This window comes from Engraulis encrasicolus, chromosome 10 (assembly GCF_034702125.1).
Source record: "Engraulis encrasicolus isolate BLACKSEA-1 chromosome 10, IST_EnEncr_1.0, whole genome shotgun sequence".
Lineage (NCBI taxonomy): Eukaryota > Metazoa > Chordata > Actinopteri > Clupeiformes > Engraulidae > Engraulis > Engraulis encrasicolus.
In genome coordinates this window covers 10,725,342-10,738,913 of record NC_085866.1, presented here as the reverse complement: position 1 = coordinate 10,738,913, position 13,572 = coordinate 10,725,342, and the positions used below count along the sequence as shown (strand labels likewise).

At 45.0% G+C, this 13,572-nt stretch overlaps 1 protein-coding gene across 1 annotated transcript in view; it reads left to right on the top strand.

The window, feature by feature from the left end:
- The window catches only part of LOC134456608 (hematopoietic progenitor cell antigen CD34-like), a 35,760-nt gene that overhangs the window by 21,778 nt on the left and 410 nt on the right, over positions 1 to 13,572 (top strand). The window contains exons 5-8 of the mRNA XM_063208023.1: positions 4,396 to 4,507; positions 4,963 to 5,015; positions 10,285 to 10,434; positions 12,877 to 13,572. The exon at positions 12,877 to 13,572 is cut by the window's right edge and continues 410 nt beyond it. Of these exons, the coding sequence (XP_063064093.1) occupies positions 4,396 to 4,507; positions 4,963 to 5,015; positions 10,285 to 10,434; positions 12,877 to 13,083 (522 nt within the window). The 3' untranslated portion in view covers positions 13,084 to 13,572. The remainder of the gene's footprint in view (positions 1 to 4,395; positions 4,508 to 4,962; positions 5,016 to 10,284; positions 10,435 to 12,876) is intronic.

The window sequence follows — 13,572 nt, the reverse complement described above, 5'->3', positions numbered from 1 at the left end:
AAACAATCATTAGCAAACTAAGGGAGGTGGGTCTACCGTACCGTTTGGGAAATGTTAATTGTTATGCTCTTGGTCAGACCAAGCCTCGAAGCGATTTGAAAGTCAATGACAATCAGGCTAAAATTTCCACGAAGCAGCATCATTTTGGTTATTTTGATGGCTATTGAAGTCTAAAATTGAACATCATGATTGTTTTGATTATTTACATAGTACACTTCTACTTTTCCATACATCAGGGTTATCAAATGTCGTAATGCGCATTGGTTAAAAATGTGTTTACTGGTAATGAAACATGCTAATACTATTGCTTTCTAATGCCTATGGATTTCTAAATAAATAAAGGTCAGATAGCTACCTTTTAACAGCTCAAACTCTGCTGTTCCTTTATGTGACTCATTTTTACAGTAGAAGTGCAGGCTGTAACATAAAAAAAATGCCATTCCAGGAACTGCTGCTTCATAGATCACAGGGTGTCAAAGCTTTTATCTCGTGTCGCATGGCCACACATAAATACCACACAGTGGAATCGGAGTGGCGCGTATGGTTGGTGTTTCCTATGCAAAAGATAAACATGCTTTGGTGGTGACGGAGCTCCCATGCCCTATGGAAGGGGAAGCGTTGGTGGCCTGTCCGTGCCCTGTCCAGGGCTTCCTTATCAGCCCCGGTGCACCTTGGACAGAGAGGAAGCATCGTTTCTTTTGACAGTTGGTGGAGATCAATTATCCTGCGAGGAGTTGCCAGCGCAGAGGACGCGGAGTGCAGCGCCTTCGCAACCTGTCCGTCACTCACTCCATAGCCATCGGAACACAATCCTCCCCACAAAGACACTGGCATGTCCGTTTCGGGGGTTTAAAAGGTCAAGGGTCACCAAAAGAGAGGAAGTGCTACAGGAAAAAAATGTGCTATTGGTTGGTTAAGTTAAGTTACACATTGGTTTTAGTTGCAGCGTATGGACTGGGACCATATGTGTGAGGGGGCTGTGCATGTGGGATTAATTATCCGTCTCCACTTTGTGTTTTAAAGGTGCACATCTCTGCTGCTTTAACCCCTTGGCGCAACACCTATGTTATAACCTTACTGCCCCCAAAATTGTAATCGCAATGTCTTAATCTGTTACTGAAGGCTCTTGGCACTGTCATAGCAATGTTGTTATGAAGTAGTTGAGTATTTTCAGCAAATAGTGAATAGGCCCGCCGGCGACCCCTGCTGCAGTAAGAGGCTACGACGTTGTAGTTTGCATTTACACAGTTTTGCGGAAAAAAAGAAAAGAATAAAGGACCTAAAAAGTCTAGTATGAAAAGTAGCGTACAAGCCGAACACGATAAGTGGACTTTTCTGGTGAACACGACATGCGGGCTGGGATTCCCATTAGGAATGACATGATGAGGTGAAATTCACAATCTGGTTATGTGATTGACTAAGGGCTACTTGGGGACCCAGCGCATGAGGCAAGAGCATGGGGCGCGCCTGAACAGATTTTGGCCCAAGACAACCTCCCTGAAGCAAATGGAATGAAAGAGACGGGGAAAACAAAAGAGAGAGAGAGAAAGAGAGAGAGAGGGAAAGAGAGAGCAAGGCTGTGTGAAATGCAGGGTTATAGTAGCAGCACCAACTTAAACGCGACGTCTGGGTTTCCTTTCCCATAAACCTCCAGCCAGAGTGGAAAATCTCTCATTGAGAAAAGTCTTGGAATGTGGTGGCCAAATAACAGACCCCCCAAAAAATATTCCCACGAGAACAGTCTGGGCCTAGTCTGAGGGCTGAGGGGCCGCGCAGTCAGCGTCGTGTCAATGGGGCCTGATAGCAATATAGAAAACAAACATCTGTCACACTCGAGCAGTTGGAAATCTATCACAAACAACTGTGTGTTGTTTTATGGCCTCAGATCACTGCAGACAAGGGGTGACTTAACACGAGGATTAGATCACTCTCACAAACAGCTAACGGCTTTGTTTTCATCGTGCAAAGAACACCTCTGTGAGTTCAGTAGTCAGAGAGGAAGTGTGTGCGTGCATACGGGCGTATATGTGTGAATGTGTGGGTGCGTGCATGTGAGCACACACGTGTGTGTGTGTGTGTGTGTGCTGTATGTCCTTCAAATGCAGTCGTAGATCGCCTTAAAGGGGTATGCCACTATTTTACTACAATGCTACACGGTTACATTGACTTTCACTAGCTTAGCGACATATTCCCTCTTTTAACTTGTCTTAAAGCAAGACAACGCTTAACATGAAAAATAAGACACTTTACCACCTTTATAAACCCCAGCCAACGATTTCAACTGTATTAAGCCCCAAAATAGTGGCATACCCCTTTAACAGTTGCAATTAATCTAAAATCCATTGCTCCCAGTAGGCAGAGCAACAGCAGGAATCCACCACCACTACGATATTGAGACAGGACAGCGATCAAGACAGCGCGGAACTGAAGGGAGTGAACAAGAGAGTGTGGAGTAAGGGGGCGAGAAGAGTAGAACAAGGGAGAGGGTGGGGGGAGGGAGAGAGGAGGTGGGAGAGTGAGAGAGAAGGAGGAAGGAGGGAGGGAGGGAGGGAGGGGGTTTCACGGGTCAGCGGTGTTGCCTTAAGGCCTCCGCGGCGCCCCTGCCTTGCCTTGCCTGCAAGAGGGGCGAGAGATGGGCAGGCGGGGCCAGATGTCTACTTGGATTAAAGAGACGGCATTCTCTTCTCTTCTCTTCTCTTCTCTTCTCTTCTCTTCTCTTCTCTTCTCTTCTCTTCTCTTCTCTTCTCTTCTCTTCTCTTCTTTTCTGTTCTCTCCTCTTCTCTTCTCTTGTCTTGTCTTTTCTTCTCTTCTCTTCTCTTCTCTTCTCTTCTCTTCTCTTCTCTTCTCTTCTCTTCTCTTCTCTTCTCTTCTCTTCTCCTCTTTCTTCTCTTCTCCTCTTTCTTCTCTCTCTCTCTGTCTGTGTGTGTGTGTGTGTGTGTGTGTGTGTCTGTCTGTGTGTGTGTGTGTGTGTGTGTGTGTGTGTGTGTGTGTGTGTGTGCACATGTGTGTGCACATGTGTATGCGTGAGTGAGTGTGTTCCCTAGCTGAAGAGGCCAGAGTGCCGTCTGGATCGCATTACTCTCTGCGAGGCACGTTGTGCAATTGAAGTGATTTCATACTTTCAGACAATGTGGAGAGAGATTGGGTGGAGCGCGCTGTTCTTTTGTACTCCGACGCTGCTCTGTTATCCGTCGATGATGGACCAGCATGTATGAAATGAAAATGCACATGAAGAGTTCAGATGCAAAACCCCCTAACTCCATTTCTGAAGACCTGCACTTCTATATTTTTAGAAAACCCCGTTGTTGGTTTGGTTTACATTGATGTACTTGATAATACGTGTACATACAAATAGTTATATTACATAAAATGCCATTTTGATAGCTTTGTATTAAATAAAAAGGAATTAAGATGATTTTCTGAAAAGGGTTTTGCATCTGAACTCTTCACATGTAGTCAAACATACAGAACTGTATCTGCTAAAGGTGCAGCCCTTTTTCACATGCAATACTATTCATCCATTTGTACAGAAATGGATGCAAACGTGCTTACACGCATATAGACAATAGCCTACACAATGTATTTTTCCTAAAAAAAGCAAAAATACTAAAGTGAATGACAGAAATGTGGACAAAAAGAGAGGAGAGGGAGAAAAGCAAAAGTATCATCCAGGTATCATATTTGACTTGTGTTTAGTGGCCTCTACCACCAGTGCAGAAAAGTGCAAGTCAAACAGAACCAGATGCAAAGCCAGGGGCAGGGCGGGGTGGGGTGGGCCCCCTCAAAGTCACCTCTGCACCCCTCAACGTCCACTAAGTGACCAGAGGCTTTACCATCAGATCAGCTTTCACGGAAATGCCTTCAGCTTAGGCCTCAGTGTCAACAAATAGGAGCTTGCAATCTGCTATCGCGCTTCCCCGTGGCTGTTCCCCTCGCAAGTAATTCGAGAATACAGATGCCGATCATTTGTTGTTCAAATCCGCAACGCGGGCCACGAGCTTTTAACCTGGATTAAGGGTCCACCTTCTTCTCGAGTAGGATTTGGACCATCTTTAACCTCTTGACCTGGTAGTTTGTGCTGAACTCACATTCAACAGCTAAAAGGGTCTTTGGAAGAAAAAAAAAGATAAGAAATGTTGCCTCCTGAAAAATATGTATTTTTAAAAAAAATGTTGTCCCCTTGTGATTGGATTCAGTGCGAGACTTGACCAGGAGTGCATTTCTCGAAAGTGTAGTTGTTAGCCAGTTAGCAACTTCGATAGTTGCCAATGGGAAATTTCATTGTAAACAACAAAGTAGCTGATATAGTTAGCAACTATGGTTTCGAGAAATGCACCCAGATCAGCTCCTGAGTACCTTAAATTCTCATTCTATGCTGATCTTTTATCATTACAGGAAACCGTCAAGGCAGCTGTGGAGGAGCAGATCTGCAAAGACAAGACAATCTGCAAAATATCCATCGTCCAGGACGGAGAGGTGTTGACACTGGCTGGACTGACTGTTGATGGTACGGACAAAAAAAAACATGTTCACCTAAAACACTTTCATGCTATAGGCATGAACGGCCATCCGGGTACTTTGCTGATAAATGTGCGTTACGCCCCTTTATGGGTGAAAACAAACCGAATGTCTCATCAACTTACATGCTACATCGGCTTGCTTAAATGAACACAGTCCATGATTCAGCCACAACTTTTTGGCTATATTATTTGAACAGCCGGCAACACAACAACACGTTTTCGGCATGTTGCGCGGGAACAACGCTAGTCTACAGGTCCGCATCTTTCGTTTATTAAACTCCAACATCACCAATAGACTTGCATGGGCTGTTTTTCCCCCACAAATGGGCGTAACGCACATGGAAAACGCCATGCCGTTCATGAGTATGGTGAGATGAGATGTATAGTACAGTAAAATGCACGTGTTGTTGATGTAATTTGTGTTGTGCTTGTCTTCCATCAGAGAACAAGAATGAAGTCATGCAGAGTCTCAGCGAGGGAGAACTGAAGGAAAAGGTATGATTATATCTCGCAACTGTATTGAATTGTTTGTCCCAAAGTCTACATGTGCGTGTGTGTATGTGTGCGCATGCGTTCATGTGCGCGTATGTGCATGTGTGAATGTGTGCACAGGGCATATCCAATACACACAATGTGATGAGGACCCACTTTTGGGGCCCCCCTTCTCCCTGGGCCTGGGACAGCTGACCCCTCTGTCCCCCACTGTCTGCTTCCCTGTATGTGCATGTATGGGTGTTCAAGGGTGTGTGTGTGTGTGCTCTGTGTCAAAATGTGGATTTTAAATTTGCAGTTGCTAGCGGACTGTGCATAGCCACCAGGGTGAGGAATCTCTTAGCTCCCCAAGGGACGGCCAGCACAGCACAGCACCCTCCTATGGCCCCAGGGCACTGCCACTCACGTCAGCCTCCACTCACACATCCCTGCAAATACATCCCTCTGTCTTTCCCTCTCTCTCTCTCTCTCTCTCGTTTTTGTCTTTTCTTCTCTTCTCTTCTCTTCTCTTCTCTTCTCTTCTCTTCTCTTCTCTTCTCTTCTCTTCTCTCTCTCTCTCTCTCTCTCTCTCTCTCTCTCTCTCCCTCTTTCAACCTTCTCTTTGTCTTTTTACCCCACCCTCTCTATCACTCTCCTCTAGAAGAATAGAATCATATGTGTTATCACGATGCAGTGTACAAGTGATTGTAAACAGTGGATTTCCTCCCCTTTACTTAAGCATTTTCTCAGTCTTAGCTTCCCTTCTTCTTTCTTCTTCTTCTTCTTCTTCTTCTTCTTCTTCTTCTTCTTCTTCTTCTTCTTCTTCTTCTTCTTCTTCTTCTTCTTCTTCTTCTTCTTCTTCTTCTTCTTCTTCCTCCTCCTCCCCAGATAGCAAAATGTTTTTGGCAGAGTTTTGGGCCAAATTGTGTCTTGGCCTTTTGGCTGGCTTCGGTTTGAGTCCCCGGGCCAAAAGTGGCCCAAATTTGGCATGCCAAAACCAACCAAACCCAGCCATAAATTGACCAAAGTTCACCCAAAACCTATTTGGGATTTCCACGTACAGCCTTAAAGGCCCCAAAAGGAATTCCAGACCCCACCCTTCAGCCAAAATGCAGCCATAAAGTACCCATAACTGTCCCAGAACTGCCATAAATGAGCCTAAATACTGCCATAATGTACCCATAATTCAGCCATAATGTACCCATAACTCTCCCAGAACAGCCATAAATGACCCTAAATACTGCCATAATGTACCTATAATTGATCCCAAATGTAGCCATAATGGGGCCAAATGGATTGCGTCACTTATTTGTCTTATAAGTTTCAATGTAAACGTTAAAATGTAGATACCGGTTTACAGAGAAACTTATAAGACAAATAAGTGACATTTGGCCCCATTATGGCTACATTTGGGATCACTAAATATTCCTGTTTTATTGTTGAAAATCGCACATTTAATAAATGCGTGATTTTCAACAATGAAACTGGAATATTTATGCATCTAGAAAAATAAAACAAGACAATTAAATACATTTCATTACACTTTATTGCCTCCAAATGCTGTGACTGGTTAGGGTGGGCAAGTGGCTGGATTTGATGGATGGGTATAGCTGCACGGCAGGTGGTGGAGGACTGGGTTACTTGATGGGTGCTTGTATGTCTGGGTACAGGCCTCTTGTTTTCATCTTGGTCCCCTGGCCAGTAAAAGCAGGTACTCTATTGCCACATAGAGGTAGGTAGATCAGATCAGATTCGCGACATCTGGGAAAGAATAAAAAGATAAACCAAATTGAATTACTACATGCAAAAGTAACTTTGAAAACAGTGGCATTACATTTTTTTTCTTCTTTTATTAACCTTTATTTAACCAGGAAAATAAACCTGTTGAGATTAAAAATCTCTTTTAACAAGGGTGTCCTGGCCAAGTGGCGGCACAAATGCACTTGATTAATAGAGTAATAGACGGGAGAGGGGGGAGGGTTGTTATTAAAATTTGGTACCTGTTTTTGAGATCCGATTTGATTGACCCCTCCCACAGGTGACTGCAGTGTCCGTTCGCAGCACAGCATCTGAAAAGAGAATGTAGATGTTATTTCATATTTTATACATTTTAAATGACATGAGTAGTAGGCTACAGTAGATTGTACAACCATCTACTAAATTGTCAAAAGTAAAAGGGAGAAAAAGAATAGGAAAAAAAACAATACTCAATCAAACAAAACCCTGCCAAAACATATAACTTGCACTTGAGTATATAGCCCACTGATCAGAGTACTGGTCAAATTGGAGGTTTTTTTTTAACCTAGCTTTTAGGTTTTTCAATAACAACAAAGCAGTAGGCTATCTATCTCATTGGGTGTGCCTACAGTAGAATAACTGGTGAAACAGACTGGTCACTATCATGTGCCATTGTTAAAGCTTTCTGACAATTAGTAATGCTCCCACTACCCTGGACTTGTCAGTAGGCATATCTGAGGTGTTTTTTCCCCCTTAGTCTTTTCAGAGATCCTGGTCTGGGGGCAGGCGTTTGTTTACATTTCACCATGAATTCACTTCTACTTTTACCTTTGACACCTCTAGTAAGCTACTCAAGATTACATAGGCCTACATGGGCCACATTTCTGTATACGGTTTACCCCCTGTTGTTGATAGCTGAACAATACACACTGCCTTAACAACTGATCATGTTAAATAGCCAGCGCTTAAACACAAACCGACCATTGCATTACCCAATACAGACGTATACTTAAAAGCAGTTACATTAAAAGCAAAGACTTTCACAACGAACGAAGATTAGACCAGAGAGAGAGGTTAATAAATTGTGGAACCAACCTGTAGTATGCCTGTCAAAAAACAAGTTCCTCCACCGGGTGACTTCAGCAGCAGCACATCTGAAAAGACAATGTAGAAAAAAGCAGATTCACTCGATTGCTTCAGTAGTAGGCTAGAATTACAGTGAGTCCAACACTTTCCGTGACATAGGTAGAAGATGCTCCATGCCTGAGTTAGCTAGCTCCCGGCTTTTGCTAGCTGTCGTTGGGCAGTTAGCTGGGATTGCTAGTGTTGTTGTTCTTTGATTGAAATTCCCTTGGCATTGATATCTGAAAGTGAATTTCAACCACAGAACAACACTTAATCAACCGTTACTGAGTATGAGGGTAGCAACTAAGATTAAATGTCACAGTTGTGTGTCACAGACGTTTGTGTTTTAGCTCCTGTTAAAAGGGGATCTAAGTTTCAGCCATTGAGAGTATGGTTTCAGCGCATAACACGGAAACCGACGGTCAGACCTATGAAATCAACATGAAAACCGATAACACAAAATGCCTCATCTCTTAAGTCATCGGCGGTTGTATTTAATATAAAAACGTGTCAACTGCACTTACCTGCATAAACTGAAGTCTGACACACACTGGCGCTGGGGAAACTGAAGTGAGGCAAGCACGAGTTTCTCTTGACAGTTGATTTTGGCAGTCTTTTGGGTTGCCGTAAGCGCACCAATGTAGAACGTTGCTGTCCCGCTCTCCACCCGAGGTTCAGATTAACCTGACACATGCCATAACCTGGCCATAACTCATTCATTCACAGTCCGCGCGTTTTAATGTGTTGTGGGAAGCCATAAACAACCCATATTTTAGCCAAATCTTTGTTTTTTTGCTTTCCAGAGGAACGCCCCAATTCACTGGCGCCCAGGTCAACCATAACCATGCCAAAATTTTGCCAAAAGCTTATGGCTTGCCAAAAGGAAGCCATAAATTGCAGATATCTGCCAAAACAAAGCCAAAATATCTGCTATCTGGGTCTTCTTCTTCTCCTCTTCCCCTTGCATTGCTGCATCCTTCCTCCCACTTTTTCTTTTCTGTCCCCTTGGCTGCCTCCGCTTCGTACCCCTCCCTGTTCCTCCTTCAGCTGGAAGTCATCTCCGGCTTAGGAGAGGGGGAGAGAGAGAGAGAGAGAGAGAGAGAGAGAGAGAGAGAGAGAGAGAGAGAGAGAGAGAGTTGTGAGAGGCAGGGCAGGGATCTTACTCAGACTATGAGGGTCCACCCAAAAAATGTGCACATACTAACACGCCCAGCCGCGCAGGCATGCATGCACGATGAGTGGATGAGTACACATAATTTTGTGTGCACACACTCAGACAACAACAAACAACATGGTCACACACACACGCGCGCACACACACACACACACACACACACACACACACACACACACACACACACACACACACACACACACACACACACACACACACACACACACACATTGTACCCTCTTTATCCTTCTTTTTTCAACTACCACAAGCAATAGCAATAAATATTTATGCCAACATGTCTTTGATGGGATCCATTTATTGTCTCGGCTTGTGGTCCATGTTTGTGGTGACTGTTTACCAAAACACAGGCTTTTGAAAGCTGACACGCTTGGAAAAAATGTCTTGATAATTATTGTTTCCTTGTCTTTGCAAACACAATATATTTTTTTCTGTTTCTGGGCAGATGTTGATTCATACAATTTTATTCTCCTCTTACTCACAGCTTTTGGGGAGCATTGCTTTGTGTTAGGGACAGATGATAGCATTGTGCTGTGCAGTTACCACTTCAAAGGATGGCAACTACGGCACCAGATACAGTTTGGGGACTTGTCCCGTTTACTGTATTGCCCTCTCTTTCACAGTCTACCGCAGGCCAACAGGAGTTGTCCCCTGGGGAAAAAAAACTAAAAAAGCAAACGCTAGATGGTGTTTTTTTCCCCCGCAATCTCTGATATGTGGAGCCTACTGGATTAGTGTGTGTAACAGCATAAGCCAATTAAGTCTATTTTATTTATAAAGCACTTTAAAATACAACATATGTAGCTGTCAAAAGTGCTGGACAAGTAAGAGGACTTACTTCATAAGACATGTATAGCTGTGTAAATACATGTATAGCTGTGCCTTTGACTTATTCTTACCCCCTCTCTCCCCGCTCTTTCACAACCATTAGATTATGAAACAAGGTTGTAGGGATAGAGTTCATTACTGACCATTTAATTTGCTGAGGGCTGCTCATCACTGACAAGACAGGGTGTTTGAATGCATGTATTAAAATGTGTATGTCTTTTGTTTTCTTATTTATTTATTGTGTTTTGTTTCCTTTAGGTTTTGTATTTCATTTTCTAATCTTTTTATTTATACTATTTATTCATTGACTGATAGAGCCTGGGACCGCAAACTGAATTGCCCTTCTGATAGGACTAATAAAGTTATCTGAATCTGAATCTGAATCTGAATCTGAATCTTTCCTCTGTGCAGCTGGGTGTACTGAAGACAGAGCCGGTGGCACAGCAGGGCTCCAACGTGCTGGTGGCCATCTTGGTCACGGGTCTCCTGCTGGCGGCCGCTCTCATCGGAGGATACGTCTGGCTGAACCGTCGGCGCGGCAACGGCAAGGGCATGAGACTGGTGAGTGGAATGGGCTGAGCCAGTGAGGCTGGTGGTGAGAAATTAACAATGTTGCCAGATATGTCTGATTAAATCCCGCCAAAAAGCTTCTCAAAAACCGCCAAAATGCGCTAAATTCCGCCCAATTTCAACAAATTGCATCGACAGACTTCTATGAGCCCAAAACGGGCGGAAAAAAGGCAAATGGCCCGCACACGGCCAATCCAAGTAACCTAATTGGGTGGGTAACCACCCAATCTGGCAACACTGGAAATGAAGGGTGGAGGAGATGTTTGGGAGAGGACGGTGGACTTTGTATGCTTTTGTTTGTGACTGTCTGTGGCCAATAGCGCAGCCAGATTGGAGACAAAAAATTGAAGTGACTGTACGCACATGTTTTTGTCGCAGCAAAACACCCCTTATTATGTAGTGACTCATCATGATGAGAATCCCATCATTTTAGCATGCTCGCTTCATCATCTGAATTGAATTTGTTTTTTTGTAAACAATTCAGTACAAAAGTTCATCCAGGCAACACGATAGATTTTGAAAATTGACTTTTGCATTGAGCTTCCACAAGAATGGAATAAACAGCAGGGTTCTTATCCGCGTGGTACAAGTGGTCTTTATCCTTTTGTGTACACGTATCACAACAAGCATCGTTTTAGACTACCAATCTTCTAGGCAGAAAGAAAGACAAAACGGACAGACAATTCTCCCCTATTTCTGTCTCTGCTCCACAAAGTTTTTCCAAATGTCTGGGTGGGCACTGTCAGGCTACCGTCTGAGGTCCTAAGCATGGCCGCTGACAGCTGTGCCTGGGCCCGGGAAAAAGTCAACTGAAAGGGCCCGAAATCTGATACAAACAATGTACTGAGGATCCATTTCTGGGGCCCCAATGTTTCCCTGGGCCTGGGACTAGTGACCCCTTTGTCCCCACCCCTGTCAGCATCCCTGGTACTAAGCACATCTAAATGCCTCCAATCATACACCTCACTCCAAAACACATCTCCGCTTGCTTCAAATAAAGCCAGCTCGTTTGTTTTGGGAAGGAACAGCACTGTGTCTCTGGATAATGAATAGGCAGAGACTGGCAGCCTCTCAGAGGGAGGACTCGCGCGAGCCCTTCATTTTGTCCTTGGCCGCCCGCACATATGTACAGCCAGCCAGCCACTCACTCACTCACTCACTCCCTCCCATGCACACATGCTCTCTCTGTCTCTCTCTGTCTCTCTGTCTCTCTCTCTCTCTCTTTCTCTCTGTCTCTCTCTCACACGCATGCACACACACGCACACACACATACACGCACACACACACACACACACACACACACACACACACACACACACACACACACACACACACACACACACACACACACACACACATACACACACACACGCACATGCACACAAACACACACACAAGGACATAAGTAGTCAGATTCCTCAGTGCAGTGCGGTGCAGTGCGTGCCAAATAGAAGCAGCTGTTTGTTAGCCCGGCCCTCTTGACGTCATACAGAGAGACCAACCAAATCCTCGCTGCTGCTGCTGCTGCTGCTGCTGCTGCTGCTGCGGCGGCGCTCAGCGTTCTCTTCCCATCAGGCCTCCTCCCAGAGGCTAGCCAGGAGACATCAGCAGCAAACAGACGCAAAACATCAGCAACAGCCAAGGAAATACACAAAGGCATGAAAGCACAAACAACCAGACACATCCACATAAATTATTAGTAAAGCAGCCACGTGTACACAGATGCGTACAAGTACAACATCCAAATGCTTTCACAGACACAAAGCAACTGAACACTCAGAGCACAGGACAAGAACTAGGAGGGCTGGAGGAACGCAGGACTAGAAACATACTACCCCTGGACACCTAGTACAAGGGCAGTCATGGGTAAGCGGTTAGAGCATCAGACTTGTAGACCGAAGGTTGCCGGTTCGACTCCCAACCCGCCAGGTCGTTGGGGGTAGCAATTAACCAGTACTCTCCTCCACATTTTCCTCCATGACTGAGGTAACCTGAGCATGATACCCTCCTGCCGCACTGCTTCCCTTTCCATCCTCTCCATTGGGGGCTGCCCCCTTGCACGGGAGAGGCAAAACGCAATTTCGTTGTGTGCAGTGTGCAGAGAACACTTGTGTGCTGTGGAGTGCTGTGTCACAATGACAATGGGAGTTGGAGTTTCCCAGTTGGGCTTTCACTTTTTCACTTTCACTAAGCACAAACATAAACACAGGGACACATTATTGCACAAAAAAACACACAAAAACAACCCAGAATAATCAAATGAAGCAAACACTGGAGCAACAGAACATTGATCGCTTACAGTAATAGAACATTCAGAGAACATGTAATACAATGATCATTTTCCCCATTTGTGAAACTGATTGGGCGTCGTCAGCTATAGCAACATGTATGATGTGGTCGCTAACGCTAACCCAACTGCCTTTTGTCTGCAGGCTGAAGACTCGTACCCCGTGGACGAGGAGAACCAGGGTAACACGCTGGTGTCCGTGGCCCCCCTCAACCCCCCCGAGCCCCAGGAGAAGCCTGCCATCAATGGCAGCGGCGGCGAGGCACCTGCTGACGGAGTGAAGACCCAGGCCCCCGCCGCAACCAACGGCCACTCCACAGCGAAGACGCCTGTGGCTGACACTGAACTGTGAGAGGGCCGCAATGGAGCCACCCCTCACCAACAACGCGCCCAGATAGCTACGGTCACGCTCCTCCCAGCAGGGCTGTGCCAGATTGTTATGGCAAATTAGCTGTTATCTGGGTTTCTGCTTCTCACAGAACCATACACACACACACACACACACGCCTGCGCACACGCACGCACACACGCACGCACACACACACACACACACACACACACACACACACACACACACACACACACACACACACACACACACACACACACACACACACACACACACACACACACACACACACTCACTCACTCACTCTGATAAAAAAAACATATCATTCACATATCTTTTCCTTCCGTAAAATTGGACTTTCAACAAGATGATCCTTCAGCTTTGTGACTTTGATGACGGTTATGATGGTGATGATACTGATGAAATGGATGCTGATACTGATATTGATGATGATGATGATGATGATGATGATGATGATGATGATGATGATGA